The 23,775-nt window shown below is 38.1% G+C and overlaps 1 protein-coding gene across 1 annotated transcript; it reads left to right on the forward strand.

Annotated features, from left to right (window-relative positions):
- The first annotated feature begins 927 nt into the window (after positions 1-927).
- vangl1 (VANGL planar cell polarity protein 1) lies at positions 928-23,257 on the forward strand. Its single transcript, XM_056755746.1, has 9 exons — positions 928-1,122; positions 7,581-7,798; positions 10,980-11,115; positions 15,824-16,258; positions 16,368-16,543; positions 19,611-19,744; positions 21,765-21,900; positions 22,011-22,245; positions 22,428-23,257. The coding sequence occupies exons 2-9, from the start codon at positions 7,728-7,730 to the stop codon at positions 22,686-22,688; spliced, it is 1,584 nt and encodes a 527-aa protein (XP_056611724.1). The 5' UTR covers positions 928-1,122; positions 7,581-7,727; the 3' UTR covers positions 22,689-23,257.
- Positions 23,258-23,775: the final 518 nt, after the last annotated feature.

Consider the following 23,775-nt stretch of genomic DNA (forward strand, 5'->3'; position numbering starts at 1 on the left):
TTTGTATGATGCACTTTAAATCACAAGAACCCACGGCTAAAAATGGACACTAGAAGGCCCATCGACAAAGCTTTCAGACCCATATCCTTTCAGGATGGTATATTTTTCATGAAGCCTTTGTACTGGTAAAAGCGTTTCATAAAATCAATATAAAAGAAGTGCTTATACATGGGGTTCAAAAAAGCCAACGATCGTTCAAAATCTGGATTCAAAATCTGTTTTAAGATGGATAATAATTTGATAATGTATATTTATAATGTATACATATAATGTAATAACGTTTTATGATTTAAAAGAAAATAAAAGTACAAATGGGAAAAGTGCCTCTTAAACAGTTATGAAATTAAAATATACGTTTTTTAACATTTATATTGTTAGGTAATAGCTTAAAGGGTTGAATACAATATAAATAAAAAATGCTATAAGCATTTTACTCCAAAAGGTTTCCAAGCATCTAAAGTAAACCCATCAGTACTTACTGATGTTAGTAGAGTAGTCATTCAGCAGGGACATAGAGGAGAATGTGTGGGGGAGGGACTGAGATTTAATGGTAGGAATCTCTTTCTGCCTCTCTCTCGCTTCAGCAGTTTTATAGGGTTGATAACTGGATGCTATTGGTATAGATTGGAGCCAGTGAGATGCTAAAGACAAAAGAGACAGACAAAGCTTTAAAGTTTAGAAAGACAGATGGACGGACGGACGGACGGACAGAAAGGGCAATTCAGCTACTGTATATAGAAAGTTGCTCCAGATTTACTGATATACCAACATTTAATTTCTTATTTTAAAGAATGCAAAGCCACTCGTCTTGCAAGCATTTCGAATAAAACTGCAAAGAATCACGTACACGCCAATAGATATAGATGAGGACATTAAGGTATGCATTTTTGTACAGCAAGCGTACCTTTAATTAGAGCCGATAACTCCCCCTAGCGCTGCACCCTGCATTCAGACTCGGTCTCTCCACCTCTTTCTGCCAAAGTGCATCGCCAATGTGCTTCGCCTTCAAAGGATACTATCATTGCTCTCTTCAGGCTGGTCGCAATGTCTGAAAGTGGGTAAATCGGGGTACAATACGTTGATCACTGGACCTTTTTGGAGGGGATATTGGCGTGGCGCAAGGTAAGTTTATGGTGTGCTATTGTCTCTAATTCTTCAGCTCTCCCTGCATTGATCTCAATACAGTAGTGGTCACCTTAGGTATGAGAAGAGACGCGAATGAATGCTGTTAAAGGCGGACAGTTATCACGCATCGTTTATGCAGATTTTCAGCCACTGTTAATGTATGGTATTGGGTCTGGTCCCCATGACAGGGTTGCATTTTATAGGAAAATCGTTATAGGTGCTTTCTGACGATACGTCAAAGATGAACACATTTGCTGACTAAAAACATGCACAATGTTAGCATACTAATAAGTGGAGTTATAACTCAAATGTATATAGATAATGAATGTTATTCATTGGCAATGGGGTGACTCTGAAAAATAGATCATTAATCTCGGGTTCTGACATCGAATCGCATGTTTAGAAAAATGCATAGTGGGTGACGCGCGTCACACCGTAAGTCACTACGTCCTTCGCTTTTTATTTATTTGTTTATCGGATGACTTGTAAGCAGCGATGCCGTTTAAGTCGCATGGTTGGAATTTCATTGACTTGGGTGGTGTATCTCCAGTGTTTCCATCGGTAGATATGTCCGAAACAAACAAACGAATCGAACGTTATTTCGAACGGTTCTTTGTAACGAGTCGTTCGAACCGATTCGCAGGAGTCGCGAAGCGTTTGTACGTCACTGGGAAAGAACAAAGGAAGAAATTCGTTTTGAAGTAAAACTGTGAGGTGTGTGACATTGCGTTGATATGAAATGATAGATTTGACACATTTTCTAAGCAAATTAGCTTACATTTCTCCAGCGGAAAAAAACTATTCATTGGGAGATTCGTTTTGGAACCGAATCATTGGAACAAAAATCTAAATGAACCAACTCAATGGAACCGAACGCAATCCATTACGCCCATGAGCTAAACGAGATTAAGGCATTTGCGGTTTCTGTTGGTATCTTTTAACACATACTGCTATGATTGAGGTGGTGTTTTTGCATTATTACAAATGTCAAAGGATGTATAATGTCAAAATCTAAAGGGATCATATTTTGTTTTTGAATACGTGAGGCGCATGGGAACAGCGGGCGGTTTAGGGAATGACAGACTATTGTGCGTTGGTGCAGTAAGAGTGAATTGATGGTTATTCTTAACTTAAACATTTATTGACTCATTTCTTCAGGTGACTATGTAAAAATCATAGTTACATACGCTTGAGCATACAAAGACACGTGTGCACATTCTTGTGAATACTGGAGGAGTTTTGCATCATGACTTTGACACTTTTCTCTAAATTGTGCACTAACTATTATTTATTATATATGGTCAGCGTTTATGTTCTTACCACTGACTTTTCTGAAAGTCATTTGGTACATTCATTTAATTGATTTCATGCATATAAATGTTCATGAAAATAAGTTGATCTGGCCAAAACTGATGATACTACATCCTGTAAATAGAGGACACATATATGACCTCAATCATAACCTTTCTAGGTCTCTCTACTAAACTTCTGAAGGTTAATTTAGGTCAGATGCTGGACTCTGATCTTCTGACAGATGCAGTCATTTTCTGGAGAAACAGAATTGCAAAGCATAAAATACTTCAACTTCAGTAAGCATTGAGTTGGTAACAGCTTGGTGTCATTGTAACAGAGCATGTGTGCCACTTTATGTTGTTTTGTCTATCACAAACTGTTTCTTATTCACATTAAAGCTCCAAAAATAAGCAAACCGATTCTCTTTCTTGTATGACATTTTGTGTCGTTTGTATCCTAGAAAACATCACATGCACGCACGAAGGCTGCCTTTTAATCTATCAGTACAACTCATGCAGTTCATATCTGACAGCACATGAATTATGCATAGGGCAACGAAAAGTAAAAAAAAAACAGAATAACACTGTGCAACATCTCACAAACAAAAGTCTCCATCTTTTTTGTTATACTAAATTTATATCACACACATTCTGTGAGCTTCATGCATGTCTCAAAAAATGTGAAAGTAGGATTTTAATAATGAGTTATATTTTTGTAAGCTCTTGACTAAAAGGGTATTGACTGATCACGATGGAATATATATTTATGATTTTTTTCTAAACATTTTCTATTTTTTAATCTGAAATATTTTACCAAATCTCCACGTGTAACACCTGTCCGTTGTAGTGTCAGTTTGTGCTACTTTCAGATACAGAGAGTAACTTATTATACAGATACTCAAAGAATGCAGGATACAAGCGAGCTGATGATACAGGTGGACAAGAATGAAATACTTCAAAAACACATTAATGAAAGTCTACCCTCTGCATAGTCGTCGGCATAAAATATAGAAAGGAATAAAGGAGGTGTTTGAAATCATATGGGTTTTGTAATGTCATTTACCGCTGGTTCTGTTTGTGTGTGTGTGTGTGTTAGTGGTTTCTCTACATCTGTTCTTTTGACAGACTGAACTCACAGCTGGAAAGAGGAAAAGGGTGTGTGGGATAGCTTTCTGTACAGGGGTGAATTGTGCTGGCAATAAATAGAACTGCCACAGTTTCCACCACAATTACTTAATTTATATAAACATCCAGATTAAAAAGAGAGAGAGAGAGAGCCTCTGGAATATGGCTAGTCTTTGTGATCTCTCACGACCTTTCTCGGTCCAGTTGTCTTTTACAATACACACAATATTTCCATCAAGCATTTTTTCAATCAGTATATTCTTTTATTGTGTAGTTTCTGTTTTGTTTTAAAAGTACTAAACTGCGATCTACTTCTCTTTGCATTTTAATCTTCCGATACATGAAGGCATGTAAAAGATTACAGCGGTAAATTGCAAAAAGTATTGAAATATGCAAAGATTTGAACAATTGGTCATACTTTTGGTAATTCGTGATAACAAAAAAGTTGATAACTTGCTTGCTTTCTCGACAGATTTATTAAACATCAGCCCAATACAGAGCAGAGGTCTTTGTAAATGTATGTACTTCGCTTTTTAGGGTCAGTTATGGTTACCCATCCTGAAAAGACTACTTTATTTGCTTCATTACTTCTGTTTCTTTCAATCTTTCTGCGCCCCGACTCTAGTTTACTTGGTCCTTCTGCATGTGCTTTGGTCCTTATTAGTAGGTAAAGAAATGTCATTGTTCAGCCATGACTGCCTCTAGGCACATATAAGTCTTGTGTGTGTGTTTCTACATGGATGTATGTGATATGCATTACTCAGCGCTTTGAACATATGTTAAAGGCTTGGCTGAGTAGGCCTCTCAGTGAAATGCGTTTATGTATTTTAGCTCTGTGGATCTAATGGCTGTGAAAATCTGAGTTTTGATGGCTAAATGTAAAAGCCTCCAGGGACTTTCCTGCTCCAGTTAGCACTAAAATCTTATGTTTGCTCTAACAGCATTGCCCATCAGTCTACATCTACTGTCACTATAACTAACATGTTGTTTTAAGCAACGTTTGAGTTTGTTTGAATTATAACTGACCATACCTAACAGGTGTGAATTCATGCAAGTGTTTTCAGAATGGACTAAGATCTCTGTGTTTATTATTACAGATATGGGCGTGTCTACATCAAAATGACATTGAACCCAATTTATAAGTGTTCAAATGCACTGCTCTTACAGTTTACATTTGCAAAAACTAAAATTACTGATTCAATTGTAATTAAATTATTTATTATTAGACAAAGTATTTTACAAAGATTCTGTGCGAAAAAAATCTGACTTGGAATATGTACGGGATTAAATAAAAAAATATTCCAAAACATAACATAAACTTTTCCTTGAAAAGCTAAATTCTAAAGTATGGCAAGCTTTAGTTAGTTGGTTATATTTAGCTTAGTTAAAAAGACAAAAAGGTGATATACATCTATTAAAAAGCTAATTTGCTATAGACGGTTTCAGCGGCTACGACATAAACAAACATAACTTCCGAGAGACCTCCGCAAAAAATCAACAACTGTTGATTTGTTTTCATTTAATTTAATACAAACTAATGTACAATAAAATAACAATATGAGTTAATTGATATTCATATTAACTAAATCTAAAATAAATTGTTATATTATAACCAAACATAGTTCTCTTTTTGTTCTATTAGGGTTCAAGTTTGATTCTTTAAAAAAAAGATAATAAACTGAAATGGAGAAAATGAAGAACATACTGCAGCATATACTCAAACATTTTGTGTAGCATTTGTGTAGTAGCTAAGTAGGTATTCACAACCACAAGATTCTTGTGAATTGTCCATAATGATATGATGATACTGTTTCAACCCATGGTGGAGCTGATTATCACCTTTAGCACTTAAGAAATAGCAAGTGGTCTGTCGGAGACCATACTGCCCAGACCTCTAGTTAAATTTTTTAGATACAAAATCAGAATTAGGCAGGGACATAAATAGAGACCCATAATTTTTCTCTCTGTGTGTGTGTATATGTGGGGGGAGTGACATGCCTGCTGTTGAGCACTACTGTTTGATAATTTATTTGAACTACTGTTAGAGCCAAAGCCTGGTGAGATTAGCAAACAATTTACACTAAATTAGGTTATTTTTCTTCTTAGCCCTGCGAATCCCAATACAAAATATACTGTATTTATATAAAGCGATGTGTATTTAAACATTTTAAAGCAGATAGTTGTAGACATCTGTCACGTTTTATCTGGTTTCTGTAATGTCCGCTTTATGCTTACACTGCCACGCATCATGTAACAATAGTCCTCATGTTGTTTGTTGCAACACGTTCTTGCATTCACGCCTCAAAGATTTATTTGGCCTGTGTTACCCTGTGAAATATGCAGCACCTTCTGAATTTTCTCCAGAACAGTAACAAATATACACACTGTGCAAAACCTGAGATAAGAAGAGAGAAGCTTCTGTGATTTAAGAAAATATGTGGCTGTAATTGCTTTCTCACTGGAGTCTTTTATGATATGACATAATAACCTGAAAATACTAGGCCCCAAGCTTGTCTAACATGATACACTTCAAGTAAGTGTGTTTATGAGCATACGTGGAGAAACTTTAGAGGAATTCTTTCTCTCAGTGTGTGTCTGTGTTTTCAGGGCACTATGAGGTAATCCCAAAGGAATGTTATGTGTGTATGTCCAGGTCAGATTTCTTCCATTGATAAGAGAAATGAAGACTAGAAAGTGGTCAGTGGTATCTGGCATACCACATGTTAATCAAGAATATAAAGATATATTCTGTTAACAATCTCAAACAAACCAGCAATTTGCTGAATACCTCGGAAGGCACAGAATGTTGATAGGTCATTCTTTGTCACATCTGTTTAAAAACAGTAAATTAGTAAAATGTAAAAGCCATAGTAAATGGCTTAAATTATAAAATAAGAGTAACCTTGTTTTGATGTATCTATTTAAATTGGCACAAAGCTGAATTTCAGTTTGTTTCAAGTACTATAAAACACATTGTAAAACCATATGAAAGTCACAACATTGGTTAATCCAATATTTTATTTGTGATTAAACAGAATCCAATTTGCTGCCATTGATGCTTTATGTGAGTGTTCGAAAGAAAAAGAGCAAGCCATGTTTGCAGAAGTTAATTTCATCTAGGTTTAATGTGAGTGAAATTTGACGTTTACTGTTCTAATTTGTGTACCTTTAAATCCTCTTATAGGATTTATTGGTTTGTGTGTGTGTGTGTGTTGTGGGTGTGATGATCGCTTCGTTTGTGCTGCCAGATGGCACTAGAGAATGTGTGCTCTCCAAATATGGTAATTTATGAGCAGATAAATTAATGCACAAGATCTGTGCGAAAAGTCTAGAGCTATAGTATTCTGAGTGCACATCAACCAATCAGAATAAACTTTATAAAGTTAGCTTGGAAAATAATACAACACAAGAGAGAAAATAAAGTTTAAGACTAACTTATTTTTTATTTTGGATGTGCGTGTGTTTCGTTATGTGTGGGAAAGTGCATATTTCTGCTTTGTGGTGGTGAAGTCACACAATTTAAAAGATCAACTTAAAAGCAACACCATGAAACCAAGCACCTAACATTGAGTGCAGATTCCCCTGAAGGTGGAGAACTGAGAGCCAAAAATCGACAAAAACTCAAACAGAACCACTAAGAAAAACCGCCTCCACGTCAGTTTGTGTTAAAGTGCGACAGGGGCTTTCTGTAGTTTGCGGGTGGAATAATAATGAACTATAGTTGATATCCTAAGGATCATGCCTTCAAGTTCTTTAATAAATTATTACTAGCAGACATATTCCAACATGTAGCCTATTCAAGTTTAATGAGGGAAGTGGGCGTTTTATAAAATGTGACTTCTGCAGGCAAATACATTTGTCAGCTTTTGTCTTGAACTGGATAAAGTTGAGTACTGAAATAGTTAAAATGTTAAATAAATAGCCTACACCTTAAGCATGACAGGCCTAACCTATTGAAGGACTGAATTCATTTTTATATTATTTAAACATGACAGTTGTATTGTACCTGACTTATTTTCTCTCTATCTCTCTCTTTAGGTTAATGTTAAAGAAGAAAAAGCCCCCAGAAACGATCCAGTCATTTCGCAAGGCTTCATGTATTTCCTGATCATCGTCTGTCCTTTAGCTGTCTTCACCTACTTTCCTCCTCTGCGTTAAACCAGATACAGGACGGAAAGCATTGCCATGGACACAGAGTCCATCCACTCTGGTTATTCCCACCACTCCAACAGGTCACGGGGGTCAAACAAACAGAGGTAAATAACTTAAGGGCTCCACATGCATGAAACACATTCATAGAAACAAACACACGCAAACACTTTGCACTTTCTCAGCAGCAGATTAATATTTAATCCTTTGAGGTTTTGAGAACAGCATTTTGTCTCTTCTGTTACGTTCTTGCCAGATTGCTTTGCACTTAATCATGCAGTTAATTTAAATTTACATAATAAAACAACTCTGTTATTTCTCTGTTTATTTAGAGCTTTAAGCATATTAATGAAATTAATGAATTAGTCTGTGAAATGATTCAGTTGCTCATTACAGACGGATGTCTTTAATTCATTTCTGTTAAATTTATTGAGATTTTCCCTGTAATGATTCTAAATTCGTACTTTGAAAAATTAATTAGGGTCATTACTCATTAATGGAATGTTAATTAATGGAGTCAAAGGTACACACATTTATTCCTCATTACAAAAAGTTTTACACACAAAAATACTATTGACAAATGTTTAAAATTATGTACTGTACATTATCCAGTCAACTCTAAAATAAAGATAAAGAGAAGGTTCATATCACATGACTGTCATGACACAAAATAATGTTTATTTCAAGTTAACTGCACCTTGCTTGATTGTCAAATGAGGGACAGAAATGAGGATTCTTCTGTCTTAGATACCGCATGCAGGACACAACCAACAACCGATTAAATCACTTCTGTGTTTATCTACAGCATGCCACCTAAACTGTCGCCTGTCTGTAATGCTTAACTTCTATTGAACCCGCAACATTCCAAGCATAATTTAATAACATGGGTCAGTTTCATTAGTCATCCCCAGGTCAGTTTTAAATGATCTACTGTACCTACTTACCTACTGTATGATCCTAAAAGGGTAAAGAGACATGTGAGGATTCAAAAGCTCTTTAAACTCTTTAAGCATGAGCTTATAAAATGAACGGATGAGCGAAAAGTTTAATGTCAGTTTGCTATGTCTCTGACTGAAATCATATATTTGCTCTCCAATTTTTGGACAACACATTCTTCTACTGTGTGGTGAAATGCTAATGGACAGTGCCGACCCTTCCCACTGTAAATAGGATGTTGCTTATTGAACACCACCATTGTTTGGTTTCCTATAAAACATCCAGTGAAAGGCCCAAACAGGCCTCTGGAATTTCAGTGTGAAAGCAGAGAATGTAAGTGGCATCGTTGAGAAAGCCATAAATGCATTCATTTTTGTTTCTTCAGCTATCAAAGTTCCTCCCTTCCTTTAACACACATTTACTTTTGTTTACTTATTATTGCCCAATCTGTATTTTTTCTGTGTGTTATTTTGTTTCTTCCTGCCATAAAGATATACAGATACATATTTCACACTTTTGGATGCACATATCAGGCAATCATCCTTTGGCTCGGTGGCCCCAAACTTCTACCTTCTGAATGTGAAGCCTGAGGGGCTGTGTCCACCAAGGCGTTTCTGCCGGCGGACGGCGTGTTTTTTTCAATTGTGCCTGCAACGGGCGTATTTAGCCGAGCTCCTGGAGTTTTGAGCTACGTAAAAGCGCCCCGGTGGATACAGCCCCTAACACATTATTTTACATCAGCTGACATTTTATGCATGCATGAACCGATTCAGGTTACTGGTCTGTGAGTACGCGCATGTGTTTTGGAGGAGGTGTGGCTTTGGATGGTGATTCGCGAAGGGAGGGATCGTATGATTGCACTGCTAGCAGGCAAACGTTAGCATTTTCCAAATGATCTACTCTACCTTTAACGGCTGATATTACCCACAACTGACTGCGAGAGGGCGGAGTTTAGTGACGCTCCACTGCATTAATAAAATAAAATAAAATCGCTAAATTAATCAATTTAAGTATGCAGTTAACATAACAGATGAAAAAATATGAATAAATACTTTATATTTACATTAATACAATAACGAACATCTCTAGGTGCTCTCTGTGCGCCATTGTCCCGCTGTATGCTTATCGCACATGAGCGCGCTAATGACGTACAATGTCTGCATGAACAGGGTGCCCAGTGGGATGCAAAATACGCTGACTGAAAATGTACACATGATGTATCATTGCCCTCGGACCGAGGGCAGTAATTAGTCCAACGTTTTTTGACCCTAAGCCTTTCACAGAAGATATATAATTATGAAAAATACCAATGTTTCGCTTTGCATATAGATTGCTATCAGGATATTAACAGACTTCCAACCAGCATGACAAAAAACATTTCTGGACAGGATTGCCTACTCATCCTTTAAGTGTCCATTGATTTTTCACCTGAAACAGTAGACCATCCGGGTACTTTGAGAATACTCATTTCAGCATATTTGGGACACACTAATTCTGTTTTCGAATACTAGTATGCAGGTAGGATATGAATTAGGACGCAGACTCTGTTTTCTCTGCAAACTTTCTGCAAGTGTGTGATGTCAAGTTTTTTAAAAACCTGTTCAGATTTTAAATGTCGTTTAGTGTATTCCAGCCTTCAGATTTAGAGGTCTGCATCAACTTTAAAAATGATACAACAATGTATTTTTTTATAATCCTCATAATGCAGTCTTTCCATGTTTACTAATCTTACATGATGATAAAGAGTTGGTTTGACTAACTATGTTCGAGTCTTTCTGAACGGGTCATAACCACAAAATCTGCTATGATAGGATACCAGACAGCAAGGTCTGCAAACTTAAATAAAATGCAACTAGCCGCATAACCTTACAATTTACAAACAATATCCGTTTTTGAGATTGAGAAGAATTTTGTTTGGTTCCTGTAACCGTCTTTTAATGCCTTATTGCGAAAGCTGTTTGTAAAATGATGGATATTAGCCTCAGCAAAACATCTCTGTCTGCTGCTGTTTGTTAAAATGTGTTAGCATTAATACCCTATTCGTTTATCTGTTTGTTGTATTTGAAGGCTTACCAAACATTAGTTATGGGGAAAAAGACAAGGGGAGAGGGATAGAGCTCTGCTTGGATTAGGGTCGTCGCAGCTGACTGCATATAACCTAGTTTGCACCAGATGCTCCAGTCAGAGTATGTGCAAGGGAATGATAGGGGGGAAACCAGCGTGTGTCAGTGAAGAGGAAGAGTGATGACAGTGGTTATCATGTCCTCAGTCTGCCTCTCTGACCCTGCTACACATCACCATGGCAACAGCGTTTCCCTCACCTCCGTCGCTGTGTCTGTCTCTGTCATGCAGTGAACGCAGCAGCAGGGATCGGCACAAATCACACAGCCGAGACAGCAGCAGCCGATCAGACAAAAATGTCACCATTAGCACATCGTCAGCCCAGCCCCCGCAGCCGGATCAAAGCTCCGCCCCCACAGACGCCCAGGTGAGTGAATTCAGAGGCACAATATATGTACATAATATTTGGAAGAGTAGTGATTATAAGTGTGTGAAGGTGGGCTCACGGTGTATGCTTTTTTGCAGACCACTGCCCCAGACTACAAAACAAAACACTGGCATATGTTTTAAACTGTCGTTAGAATCAGTCATATGTTACCTGTGCAAATAAAACTAAGGATTGTTTAAAAACATTTCTTATAAACTACGGTAATCGCCCAGTGTTATTGTAGCATAACGTTACTACTGTTAGCAGTAGCGTAGGCCACTTACCCTAGTAGAACACAACTGTTTCTCTGTACTTGCTGTACACTGGTTGCTTGGGAATACTGCATGCATAGGTAGCTCTGCTGTTTGCTGAAAGGGGATATTACGTGTGTGGTACAGCAGGTGAGTTCCTCCTGAGGTAAATGCGAAATAGCTACAGTTTTTGTTATGTGTTATATCCATGGGATGGGTCAGGTCAGGTCACTCAGTACAGTAAAAGCCCTGTTAATTTATCACACAGCCCTATTCGGTAGTATTAAAGGTACAATATGTATTTTTTTGGAGGATCTGCAGAAAAGCAATCTAGCCAGGGATGCACATAAGTGGTGCGGAGGTGTGCACCCAAAATAAAAAATGCGCTCTGTAAATAAGTTTAGACCGCTCATTTCCGTACTGACATGGTAGAAAGCTTTTAATGCACAAGTACAATCACAATCAGTGTTTTAGACGACCTAAATGTATTACTGGATAAGATTTACGTTTGAACTGAATGCTGCTAAATCCTATGTGGTTTGTTCCCGGTGTTAAACGGACCCTGGGTCTAAATGATGACAAACTGGAGTATTTGTAACTCCGCCTTTATCGGTTATGCTCTCGTTCCTATAGAAGCACGCTGCACGCGCGCAGCCTCTGTGAATGTCTGGATTTGCACTGCTCTGCACATAAACGCCGCTTCTCTTAAACTTTCTAAAAGGACAAGCTGTTTAAAATTGACACTTGAACGCAGCCCGTGTTCATCAATGTTATACTCAATCCAAGCTCCGCACCGCAAGTTTCCATGTGTGCTCGCAAACGTCTCAGCAACCTGTCAAAAAATCTAAAAGGTTGCCATTTTAGGTTTCAAAATTTGTGTTTTTGAATATTGATATGAACTAATGTAAGAAGTAATACATTTTCATTGTATTTTAAGTTTAATTTAAAATAGTGTAAATATCGTTTTAATCACATTCTATTACTTTGTTTATTGTTCTTTAAAAGTAACTTTTTAAATTGGTATATATAATTTGGCACACTATGTGCTGTGTGAGCACCAAACCGAATCACCGGGTGCTCTCTTGAGAACCTAACTGAAAAACGTATGTGCACCCCTGAATATAGCGTACATTTCAATGTCTTCAGAAGTGTACAAATAATGTACCCATAGAAGTGACCCATAACCGAATTGTGTCCCTCTGCATTTAACCCATCCAGTGAGTAGTGAACACACACACTATTGTAAGTCGTGAACACACACACGCGGAGCAGTGGGCAGCTATCACAGTGGGGGGTTATCACAGTGGGCAGTTAGATGTCTTGTTTAAGGGCACGTCGCTACCTGCTGCCCATGAATCGAACCGGTGTCCTTCTGGTTATGAGTCTGACTCTCTAACCACCAGGGCACAACTGCCCCTATCCTATTCTTGCATGGAATTCGCCATGTTGTTTCTACAGTAGCCCTAAATGGTCATAATTCTCTACAGAGCATGTTTCGAAAAAACATCTCCTTTGGCAAAGAGGCGAAAACATGATAACATCTTAGTCCTGTGTCAGTCTCCGTTCTACTTCGGAAGGGAGTAGGGAGGGATGGAGTCAGACGTTGGTTGCACCGCAAAATTTCATACACTGGAAATTTACTGAAGTACGGTTCAAAAATACTGTAGAACATTGTTTACATTAAACAAGTAAACTTATGTATAAAACTGTAGCCTCCTTTCCCCAAGAGACCTTTATCACCGTTTTCTTGTGAGATTGGTTAAAGTGTGTAGAATGACCTCTTAAAAAAATCCACTTGCACAAAAAGCAACCAGAGTATAGAGGAAGTGCAGTGTGTTGGAACTTAAAAGAAATGACAGATCTTGATGGAAAAGTGTGTGTGTTGAGGTGGATGTTTGCGTGGAGACAGATATGGAAACTAGGAGTGACACACATCTCAGTATACGGGGATGGTTCTTTATACTTCCTACTGAGACTCAGTCATCCTGACCTACTTGGCACACCCTCGAGGGCAAAAGACACAAAGTTTTTATAGGTCCTCATGTCTGTCCACATTAATTTGTATGAGTATGTGTGTGAATCTATGTGTGCAAAATGCATTTCTGTTCGAGAGGACTTCGAGGCATGGAAGAGAATTTCGATCAAACAGAACAGACCTGGTGCTTAAAGTTTAATGCATTCTTTTTTAGAGATCAATCAATTCTATTCATATTTAAAAGCTAAAGCATATATGACCGCAGAATGCCAGCATATCCAGAATGACTGCAGCCTAGTTGCCTTATTTGAAGGATGCTCTGAGCAAATGATAGATGCTCGTTATTTGTACAAATATCATAGAAAATAGAGGAAAGCCCCTGGCACCACACAGAGGTTAGGGCCCTGACTCTGAATGTCTGTCAGGTCTGTTCCGCCCTGTGTAATTTTATCATGTTGGCTCTGAAGTTTGGCTTCTTCCTGTCATTCAGCCCCGGCCTCTGAAATGCCTACAGAAACATTAGACGTTACTGAAAACAATGATTTTAAATGGCAACTATGTAAGTCATTACTGGTATGCCAAGACAGATACCTGAGTGTAAGAATATCTGTTAGTAAGAAAGATATTCCTTGAATTCCTTTAAATCAAAGCCATGAACTTGCCATTGCTATTTCTTTGCTCTACTATTCGTCCTACAGAAATACTGACTTTGACTTCTGTTGCGCATTCTGCCTTTCCATTGCCTTCAATCTGTTGTCTTTGTACTAATGTCTGCATTCCCTGTGTTCATTTGGATTTAGAGTAACTCTCATAACCAAAACACGTCTACAGTTTTATTTTGGAAAGCAGCATAAGAGGAAAAGGAAAGATGAAGGGTGGAGAGGAGAGAAGTTCTCACACTTGTTTACCCCTCCCTCTTTTCCTGCTTTTCTTTCTATGTTACAGCTCAGACTGCTAAAGGGAAATGAGCTTCATACGAGTCGAGCACAGCACAGACACATACTGCATTAGCTGTTGTGTGTGGATCTTTTGTCTCTTTTAGTGGGGAACGCACACTCAGCAGTGTGGACTCTGGGGGGAAATGGAACCGATCAGACCGCAGGCCCAGACCAGATGTAGTCTTTTCTGTAGTTACGAAGAATCAACTTGCAATTCGCAAACTCACCACTAGATGACGCTACATTTCATACACTGGACCTTTAATAACAATTGTTGTATTTGTTATGCATGTGCTTATTGCCTTCTTTATTGTGCTAGTTACATTTTTCTCATATCCCTTATATTTTTATTTTCAAGCAATCAAATCCTTTTCATTTTGAGTTTTTATCAGAGAGCTTTTGTACAGATAGCCTGTTCGTTTTTCAGCCTCTGCTCTCGTGCATCTGTTTTTTTGTATTTCCACTGCCTTTTACAACACAATGTACTTCTTTAACCTTTTCCATCTGCAATTTCCTCTCTTCTGACAGTCCTCTGTAAAGCTGCTTTGAACAGGGATTTGAAAAGTGCACAAGGACTGTGAAAAACTCTAAACTATGAGTACAATGGACTGTTTTATAATTGTCCTCACTTTTCATTTCTGCCATTATTCTTCTCATTTACCGGTAATCCCTCAATTTTTCTTTCCTCGCTCTCATTAGGGGCCAAGCACAAAAGGTGCCTACATTTCTTATTTTTCTTTCTCAGACGTTAGAGTCTATGGCAGCTCATAGAAGTCCCTAGACCTATTTTGTAGTCAAATCACCATAAGCACCACCATCAAATTTGACTTTTTTTCTGAACCATGTGATCAAAATATTTTTTCTGCTTCTCTTAACAAGGCAATTTGTTAGAAAGGATAATGGTAGGTGTCTTTTATTATAATGATAATATTATTGCTGTCATATACTGTGCATGGAAAGACAATTTTTGTCTTTTCATTATGAATTGGAAAACAAACACATACTGTATATATACATAAGTAGTTACATTTAAATTAAATAGGAATTAAAATAAATATAGGAATAGGTGCATCTGAATGCATCTGAACTGCAGGAAAAAAGATGAATTTTAATCTGCCCTGTATTTCACATTCTAGTTCAATCCTTCTTTTAGCATTTGAAAGTTTTCATTTGGTGATGGGTTATATCTTAGTACTCCAGCTCATTTATATGCAGATTTATGTGCGTTTGGGGTATTTTTTATTAATATGTGCTGATGAGAGAGACCTGGGTTCCTCTGTACTGTCTGTCTGCATTAGCCTGGAAGTAGATCTGTCATCTCCCTTGCAAAAATCAAAAAAAAAAATCAAAAGGTGTGAATGTGTACGTTTTGACTGTATGCTGTGCTGCTTTTATAATAATAGCTGTATTTTGAATAGTAAGTTGATAACTCAAGAACCGCTGTGATCCAAGACAAAATAACTTTATTCACAAATTCAAGTATGTTGAATTTTGCATGTGAAATGAACTTTCAATCTTACCCCCTCCCACCTCTTGGATTACAGGATGATAACTGGGGCGAGACCACCACGGCGGTCACCGGAACATCAGACCACAGCTTGTCTCAGGAGGACCTGGCTGGCTTCGGAAAAGAGACTGAAGGTCCGGTAGAGAAACTGAACTGTGTACGCTTTCTTCCTTTGGTTCTAACCCTTGTCCTGGGCCTGCTGGTCCTTGTCACGCCCCTGGCCTTCCTGGTGCTGCCCCAGCTTGTGTGGCCGGAGCGTCTGCAGGCATGCGGCACCGCCTGCGAGGGCCTGTTTCTCTCGCTGGCTTTCAAACTTCTCATACTGCTGCTGGCCGGCTGGGCCCTTTTTGTGCGACCGGTGCAAGCCTCTCTGCCAAGGATAGCAGTGTTTCGCGGTCTCCTCGGACTGCTCACGCTCCTCCTGCTGCTTTCCTATTGGCTGTTCTTTGGAGTGCGCATTTTGGACTCGCAGGTATGGGCAAATGTGCACTTCTAGGGACCATTAATACTTCAAATGAGTACGATGACGTGTCTAATTGAGTTTATGAAAAATTTGTTTGTGTATTGTGTGTGCTCGACAGGATGAGAACTACCAGGGCATAGTGCAGTTTGCAGTGTCGTTGGTGGATGCTTTGTTGTTCATCCATTACCTCGCTGTGGTTTTGCTGGAGATCCGTCATCTACAGCCGTGCTTCTCTGTGTATGTTGTGAGATCCACTGACGGAGAGACTCGCCACTACAACCTGGGACAACTCAGGTGCATATTGTTTACAATGACTAAAAAACATCCGTGATTGGATCAACAATATTGTGTTGCATGCTGTTAAAGGGCTAGTTCACCAAAAATGATAAAGAATTTGTCCTTAAAAACCTTCATTATTCTTTTTTTCTGTGATCCACAAAAGAAGCTATTTTGAGAAATGTCTCAGTTGTTTTGTTTCCATACAGTAGAAGTCAATGGGCGTGGATATCAACATTCTGTAAAATCACATCTTTTGTGTTCTACAGAAAAAAAGTCATACAGGTTTGGAATTACATGAGGTTGAGTGTAGTTCGTATAGTTATTGTTCATGGTTAAAAATACAGGTCTTAATTAGAAGATATCAACATGGTCCTTGAAGGAACAGTTCACACTTCATTTACTCACCCTCAAGTTGTTCTAAATCTGTATTTTCTTTGTTCTGATGACCCCCAAGAAAGATATTTGGAAGAATGCTTGTAACCAAACAGTTCTTGGCCACTATTGACTACCAGAGTTTGAAAAATGTCTTTGTTCTGTTAACTCATTCACCGCCATTGATGAGTTATCTCGTCATTTAAAAACAACGGTTCCCTGCCAAAGACGAGTTATTACGGCAATCAGTGTTTGTACTGTTGTACAGCAGGTGGCGCTGTTACATACCTTTTGGAAAAAGTATAGAATCCCAGAACCTAGAACGTATATGATTTAGCAGTTTTTAATGATTGTTCTGATCGGAATCTGGGCGGAATCTTTGACAAAAAACGTTAATTATCTCAGCTGTTGAATCAAAATGATGCATTTTTGGCGAAACCTACCCAGATCTACGGAGTGATAAAAGACGAACAAATGAAGATAGAAGAATACGGTTTCTTTTGTTTAAAAGCAGAGAGTTCTTTCATTTGACATATTGTTTGTCCATATATTCTTTACAGAAAATTTACTGTGAGCCATTAAAGTTGGTGGAAAATGATAAAAAACGCTGGCGTAGGCTGGTAACTTTTTTTTAAAAAGGCTGGCGGGGAATGAGTTAAACACAGAAGAAGATATTTTGAAGAATGTTGGAAAGCAAACAGTTCTAGGGATTTTTCCTACCATGGTAGTTAATGGTGGCTAAGAACTGTTTATTGCAAACATTCTTTCAAATATCTTTCTATGTGTTCATCAGAACAAACTCATTTATGCAGATTTGGAGATTTGTATACGAAGACAGAATTACATTTTTTTTAGTTAATTGTCTCTTTAAAGGTCTGAATGAACCGACCATGTTTATTCTTTTATAATGTTGTTTGAGGTCTAGTTATGACATTTGCGCGATATTTACACTCAAAAAATCAAGAAGTAATAGGCTATTTTCTACACTGGTTTTGAGGCCAGCTCTGCAAACGCTCGGTTTTAATGGGCGTGTCGCATTGAAGACTTACAAGTAAACGCCCACTGCTTTGATTGGATAGCAGTTTGTGTAGTTGGAGGCTTCTGTGAATTTGGTTAGAGACGTAACGTAAGGTTACACATTAGCACCATTCACAGTTTTCGCACGGCACTAGTATCATCTGGAGACCTCGTGTGGTTTATAAATTACCTCCCCACATAAGTATTTCATGTGACGCATTCGCAAGGGATGATTTTACTCAAATTTACTGACTTATTTCCCGGATGTGATGGCAAGGCTTTGCGTATAGTCTGCATAGCCTATAGTTGAATGGTGTTTAATGATATATGATCGTACCTGTCAGCATTTGAGACCAGTGATCCCGAACCTGTCAAAAGATCACCGCAATCGCGGATCTCAAATGTTACTAGAGTTTCCATGAAAAATAAACAAACGGTAGACTCCTGTTAACTTGTGGATATCACCCAGCACCCAAAATAATACCAAAACACTTGACAACAGCCTCCATTATTCGCAAACGGTCTATAAAACCTTGAATATATGATATATGAGCCCGCAGAATCACAGAGATGCCGATTCGCACAAGCTTTAGATCACAGAAAACCTCTGCAAGTATTACAAATGACTAGAGGTCCCCAGGTAATACTAATATCGTGTGAATGCAGTGCTCAGGGAACATCAAGCGATCTCTAACAAAGCATAGTGATGCATAGTACAAAAATGTTTTGTAACACTTCAGAATAGGAGGCCAATCTCACTATTAACTAGTTACTTATTAGATGCCTATTACTGGCATGTTGGCTGTTTATTAGTACTTATAAAGCAGATCTGCATGACAAAACTCTACATCCCTAATCCTACCAAATACCTTAACCTAACAACTACCTTACTAACTATTAATAAGCCACAAATTAAGAGTTTATTGGGGAAAAAGTCATAGTTTCAACCACCACTTTTAACATTGTAAAGAAGTTAGAATCACCCCTTTAAGCTTTAATACCATGTATTCCATAGCTGATACCTTTCTACAGTACGCTCCTTGCAGAGACATTGTACAGTATGGTCTCCTGTACATACATAAAACTGTACTTGTATGGGTGCGTACACTGTTTAATGCATTAATAATGAACTGAGGTTAGGCCAAGGGAAAAAGGCCCTTTAATCACTCCATTACAGATACTCCCGACTTTGCCCTCAGTGGCTTCCCGTCCCCTTCCTCTCTCCTGCCCAGCATTTCCTTTGTTCTCGCACCGATTGTTTCATTGACTGCTCATTTTTAATTCAGCCTTCATTCTTCAGAGTCAAAAAATACACATACAGCAGTGTAAAAATTGCTTAGCCTCTTAGGATTGTTTTTTTTCTTTTAAGGCAATTTTTATGACACCTTAGAACATTAAATATGTTTTTAGATGCTCACCCATCTACTATTGTTTAAAAAACACTTGGTCTTGCTCTGGGCTCTCACTCATAGTTGAGCCAATGTTATGTTTATTCCCAGTTTGCTGGCTGCTCAAACAAACAGATTGCAAATTAAACAGTTTACCTCAGAATTCAGTAACATCTGCAGGGGCTGTAGTGACATCTGCAGGGTTTTGGCAGTAGGGTACGGATATTTTACATGCACAAATTTATCTCTGGCTTGATTATTTTTGAGAATCTCTCTCTCTTTCTCCTCACTCTCTGTCTCTGTAGCATTCAACGGGCAGCTCTAGTAATTCTGGAATACTATTACAAGGATTTCACAATTCACAACCCAGCCCTACTGACAGCTGCTAAGAGCAGGGCAGCTAAACATCTGGCTGGGCTGAAGGTCTATAATGTGGATGGTAAGTTTTAATCTGTTGCCTGACTAGATTCTTACAGAAAAAAAATCATTGCCTTGAAAAATAGTTCACCCAAAAAAATTGTTTGCTCACCTGTATACATTTCTTTGTTTGGTTGAACACAGAGAAAGATTTTGTAACCAAACAGTTCTTGTACCCCAGTTCTTGTAAAGGAAAAATTACAATGGTAGGCAAAAGTGCCCCAGAACTGTTTGCTGTCATACATTCTACAAACTATCGCAGTAGTATTTTTTCCTACTGTGGTAGTCAATGGTGGCCAATAACTGTTTGGTTACAAGCATTCTTTCAAATTCTCTGTCTTCATCAAAACTAAGACATTTATAAAGATTTGGAACAACTTGAAGGAAACTAAAGCAAGACAACATTTTTATATCTGGGTGAACTTTACTTTTGGTTTTAGATAAACATAAAAAATGCAGAATTTCAATGTAGTCTGTGTGCTTTTTTCTCCAGAGTTTAAAGCTAAACTGAAACGCTATCTTTTCGATAGTAAGTTAATATTGTTGTCAGAACTCCTCTCACCAATCCACTGGAACGTTTTCTAAGTGTCTTGATTATTTGCTTATGCATGATTTACACTGTTCACAAGATCACAGATCTTAAAAGGATTTTAAACAAGATGTGTGTCTACATAATTTGATGGCCACAGAGAATACACCCATCACTGCACTTACCATGCTACTGTACATTTAAAATCAGCTTTTTTTTTCTGTTTGATTAATGATGTGCTGATGACACGGCATCATACACACACCATAATCGCATACATGAGTATGGTATCAAGATAGCCCCTTAAAGGAATAGTTCACCATTGAAAGGAAAAGTCTATCATTATTTACATCCCCTTTTTTCATTTAAAACCTCTATGACTTTCTATCTACTGCAGAACACAAAAGAAGATATTTTAAAAAATGTTGCTTAAAGAAACTATTGGTCCCCTTTGACTTACATTGGTTTTGTGTCCATACAAAAGAAGTAAATGGGAACCAATGGTTTTTTGCTTACCAACATTTCTAAATATCTTGTTTTGTGTTTTTGCAGAAAACAGAATATCACAAAGGTTTAAAATTAAATGAAAATTAAAACAGGGTGAGTAAATGATGACAGAATTTTAATTTTAAAAGGTGAACTTCTCCTATACGCAATGTAGCCCTGCTTTTCTGCTATGGCTATGGAACCAGATAAATAATGTGTGTTTGGTTTAAAAATTAAATCAGAAGTGTGTCATTCTTTTATGTGCATCTTGTATGTTATATTCTTCTACATTATTAATAATGCATCACTGGGAAGAAAGAATCAATCTTTTTTCTTTTGGGGCGTATATCTCCACTTAGTGACCTTATATTTGTATTACATGCTGGCCTTTGATGTGTTTACTGTAGATAATACAGTATGTTTTGTGTGTGTTCTGATATTGTTGATCCATCCAATTGTCAGTGTTGGTGATTTCTCATAGCATAGCTCTTGTGTGGGATATCGACCTGCCCTGCTACCAAGGAGAGCTGTCTGCCCTTGTCATGTATTATTAATCATATCTGTGACCTGAATATGGATAAATATGCATAAATGATTCGGTTCACCATATTACCATGCACACAGACAGAGCTCATTTGCATTACGTATAATCATCATAACCTGATTTCACATTACAGTGTAGCTGCCAAAAGGCTTTGTGCAGTTTGGCCCCATCTGGTGAAAATTCAATTTCTCATTCAGATTTATATGATTTTATCAAAAAGGATTGAATATTTTAGGATGGGAAAACACCAAGCAATACAGCAAAAATCCTATAATTTATGAATTTCTTTCGTATTACTTCTAAGGGACTTGTTAGGCAAAGGGATATTCAGGACATTGGTAACCAGCAGGATTCAAGTGTCAATAAGTACAAGATTAGTTACCATATTAAATAATCTCAAACTCGTCAATATTTGTAGTATAACAACTGTATATTAACAAAAAAGTACTCGTGTGCAACTGTCCCACAATGCCGTTTTTTCAGGTGCTGGTAGCGATGCGGCAACCTCTCAGTCTCGAGCAAAAATAGCAGCTGCCGCCCGACAAAGAGACACCAGCCACAATGAGCTGTACTATGAAGAAGCTGAGCATGACAGACGGGTCCGCAAACGCAAGGCACGGTATGAGAGAGAGACAGAGTTTGTGTGAAACCAAGTACTGGATGTTAGTGCTGAACGTTTTTTTGCAGTAGCAACCTAACAATAATCCAAGGTTTTTTGTTTGTGCTTAGGCTGGTGGTGGCTGTAGAAGAGGCTTTTACGCATGTTAGACGGTTAAAAGAGGAAGAGAAAAAGAAACCTCCTGGAGACGAGATGGATCCACGTGAGGCAGCACAAGCCATGTTTCCGTCAATGGCACGAGCGTTGCAGAAGTACTTGAGGACCACACGGCAACAACACTGCCACAGCATGGACAGCATTCAGGCCCACCTTGCGTTCTGCATTACAAACAACATGACCCCCAAGGTGGGACAGACACTCTCACATACACACAATTTATTGTGTATATACATACAGTACAGAATTGTGGTTGACATTTTTACGATCACTTAATATACTTTAATTGTTTAACAACACTATTCTCACTACCAAATGTGACACTTCTATGTACATATATTGGTGATCAGATCTAGGTGTTGTTTTTCTAGGCATTTCTGGAGAGTTATCTGAACGCTGGGCCCACACTGCAGTATGGCAGAGAGGGCTGGAAGGCTCGGCAGTGGACGTTGGTCAGCGAAGCGTCTGTCACCAGTCCTCTCCGTCATGGCACTGAGTTCCAGCTCAAATCTTCTGACTTCTGCTTGGTGGTCACCAGTAAATCTATCCCTCATCTTAAACTCAGTGAAGAGTACGTCCACCCCAAGTCTCACAAGTTTGTACTGCAACTGCAGTCCGAGACCTCTGTCTGATGGATTGATTTTTGTTTTTGTCCATTTAATTTTTTAAACTTGTAAATTTTGGACCTCTATTTTATTTTAAATTCTTTTTCACTTTTTTCACAGTTTATAAATGGCATTTTACATACTGGATGTATTTTGATACAATATTTGTTATCGTCAGGAAAAGAAAAAAGAAAATATACCTGTATGTATTGAATGGTGTCGGCAGGTTTGATTATGCGTTTGTGCTGTCAATGTGTTACATTCTGCATAGAGTAAATGCTAAGCATCAGACTTTATGGGTAGAGTTTGTTTTTCATATCTGTGTTTTTGTGTGTGCGTGTGGCTTGAATGTTTTTATACATTGACCACTACTAAAGATGAGCACTTACGGATTTCTGAACTTGAATTGAGTCTTGGTATAAAAGTCTGCTTGCAATGGGTATGTGAAAGAATTATCAGTTATCTTGTTGTGCTTTGCTAAACATACATGATCTCTTTTAGACCACTGAATTGTTTGAATCCAACCACTGAGATCTTTTAAATGAAAACAGTTAAACTTTTTCTTTGTGATTAATAAACTGTGATTTGTCATTCATCTCCTCCTGTGTGGTTTAATTATTCAATATGAAATAAAATATGTGTGGTTTAAAATAATATTGCGATGATTGATTATAACACCAGATGTCGCTGTTGTTTCAGGAAATATGTAGTACGCAGAAGGGACTTGCAGTGCTGTCCAAACGGGATAAATCGCCCTCCGAAGGGCACTTCGGCGAGAAAACAATCATGGCCGCCATATTGAAAGGTCGTTCCAAAACTAAGTGTACACAATTGGCCACATCAAAGGGCTCTTTGGAGTGAAGGATTTCGAAAGGTACAACTGATGATCACTTTGCGGCCCCATGATTCTTTTCGCAGATTCTTTGTGTGGCAATGGCGTTTCCTTATGGGCATGGGATAATGACGCAGAAGGGCACTTTAAGAGACTGTTGTTTGGTCCCCTACACCCTTAGAAGCGGAGTTTAAACCCTTCGAAGGGGTAAGGGCATAGGGATGAGCCCTTCGGAATGGAACGTAGGGGGGTTTAAAAGTAGAATTCAGTATGCTGTTGCCG

Source organism: Triplophysa dalaica, chromosome 8, assembly GCF_015846415.1.
Source record: "Triplophysa dalaica isolate WHDGS20190420 chromosome 8, ASM1584641v1, whole genome shotgun sequence".
NCBI lineage: Eukaryota > Metazoa > Chordata > Actinopteri > Cypriniformes > Nemacheilidae > Triplophysa > Triplophysa dalaica.

Excerpts from the sequence above, each read along its gene's own strand:
- vangl1 (XM_056755746.1), top strand. The coding sequence starts at position 7,728 with ATGGACACAGAGTCCATCCACTCTGGTTATTCCCACCACTCCAACAGG. Across the intron at positions 21,901-22,010 it reads GTCCGCAAACGCAAGGCACG|GCTGGTGGTGGCTGTAGAAG; the intron begins GTATGAGAGAGA and ends GTTTGTGCTTAG. Across the intron at positions 22,246-22,427 it reads CAAACAACATGACCCCCAAG|GCATTTCTGGAGAGTTATCT; the intron begins GTGGGACAGACA and ends TTGTTTTTCTAG.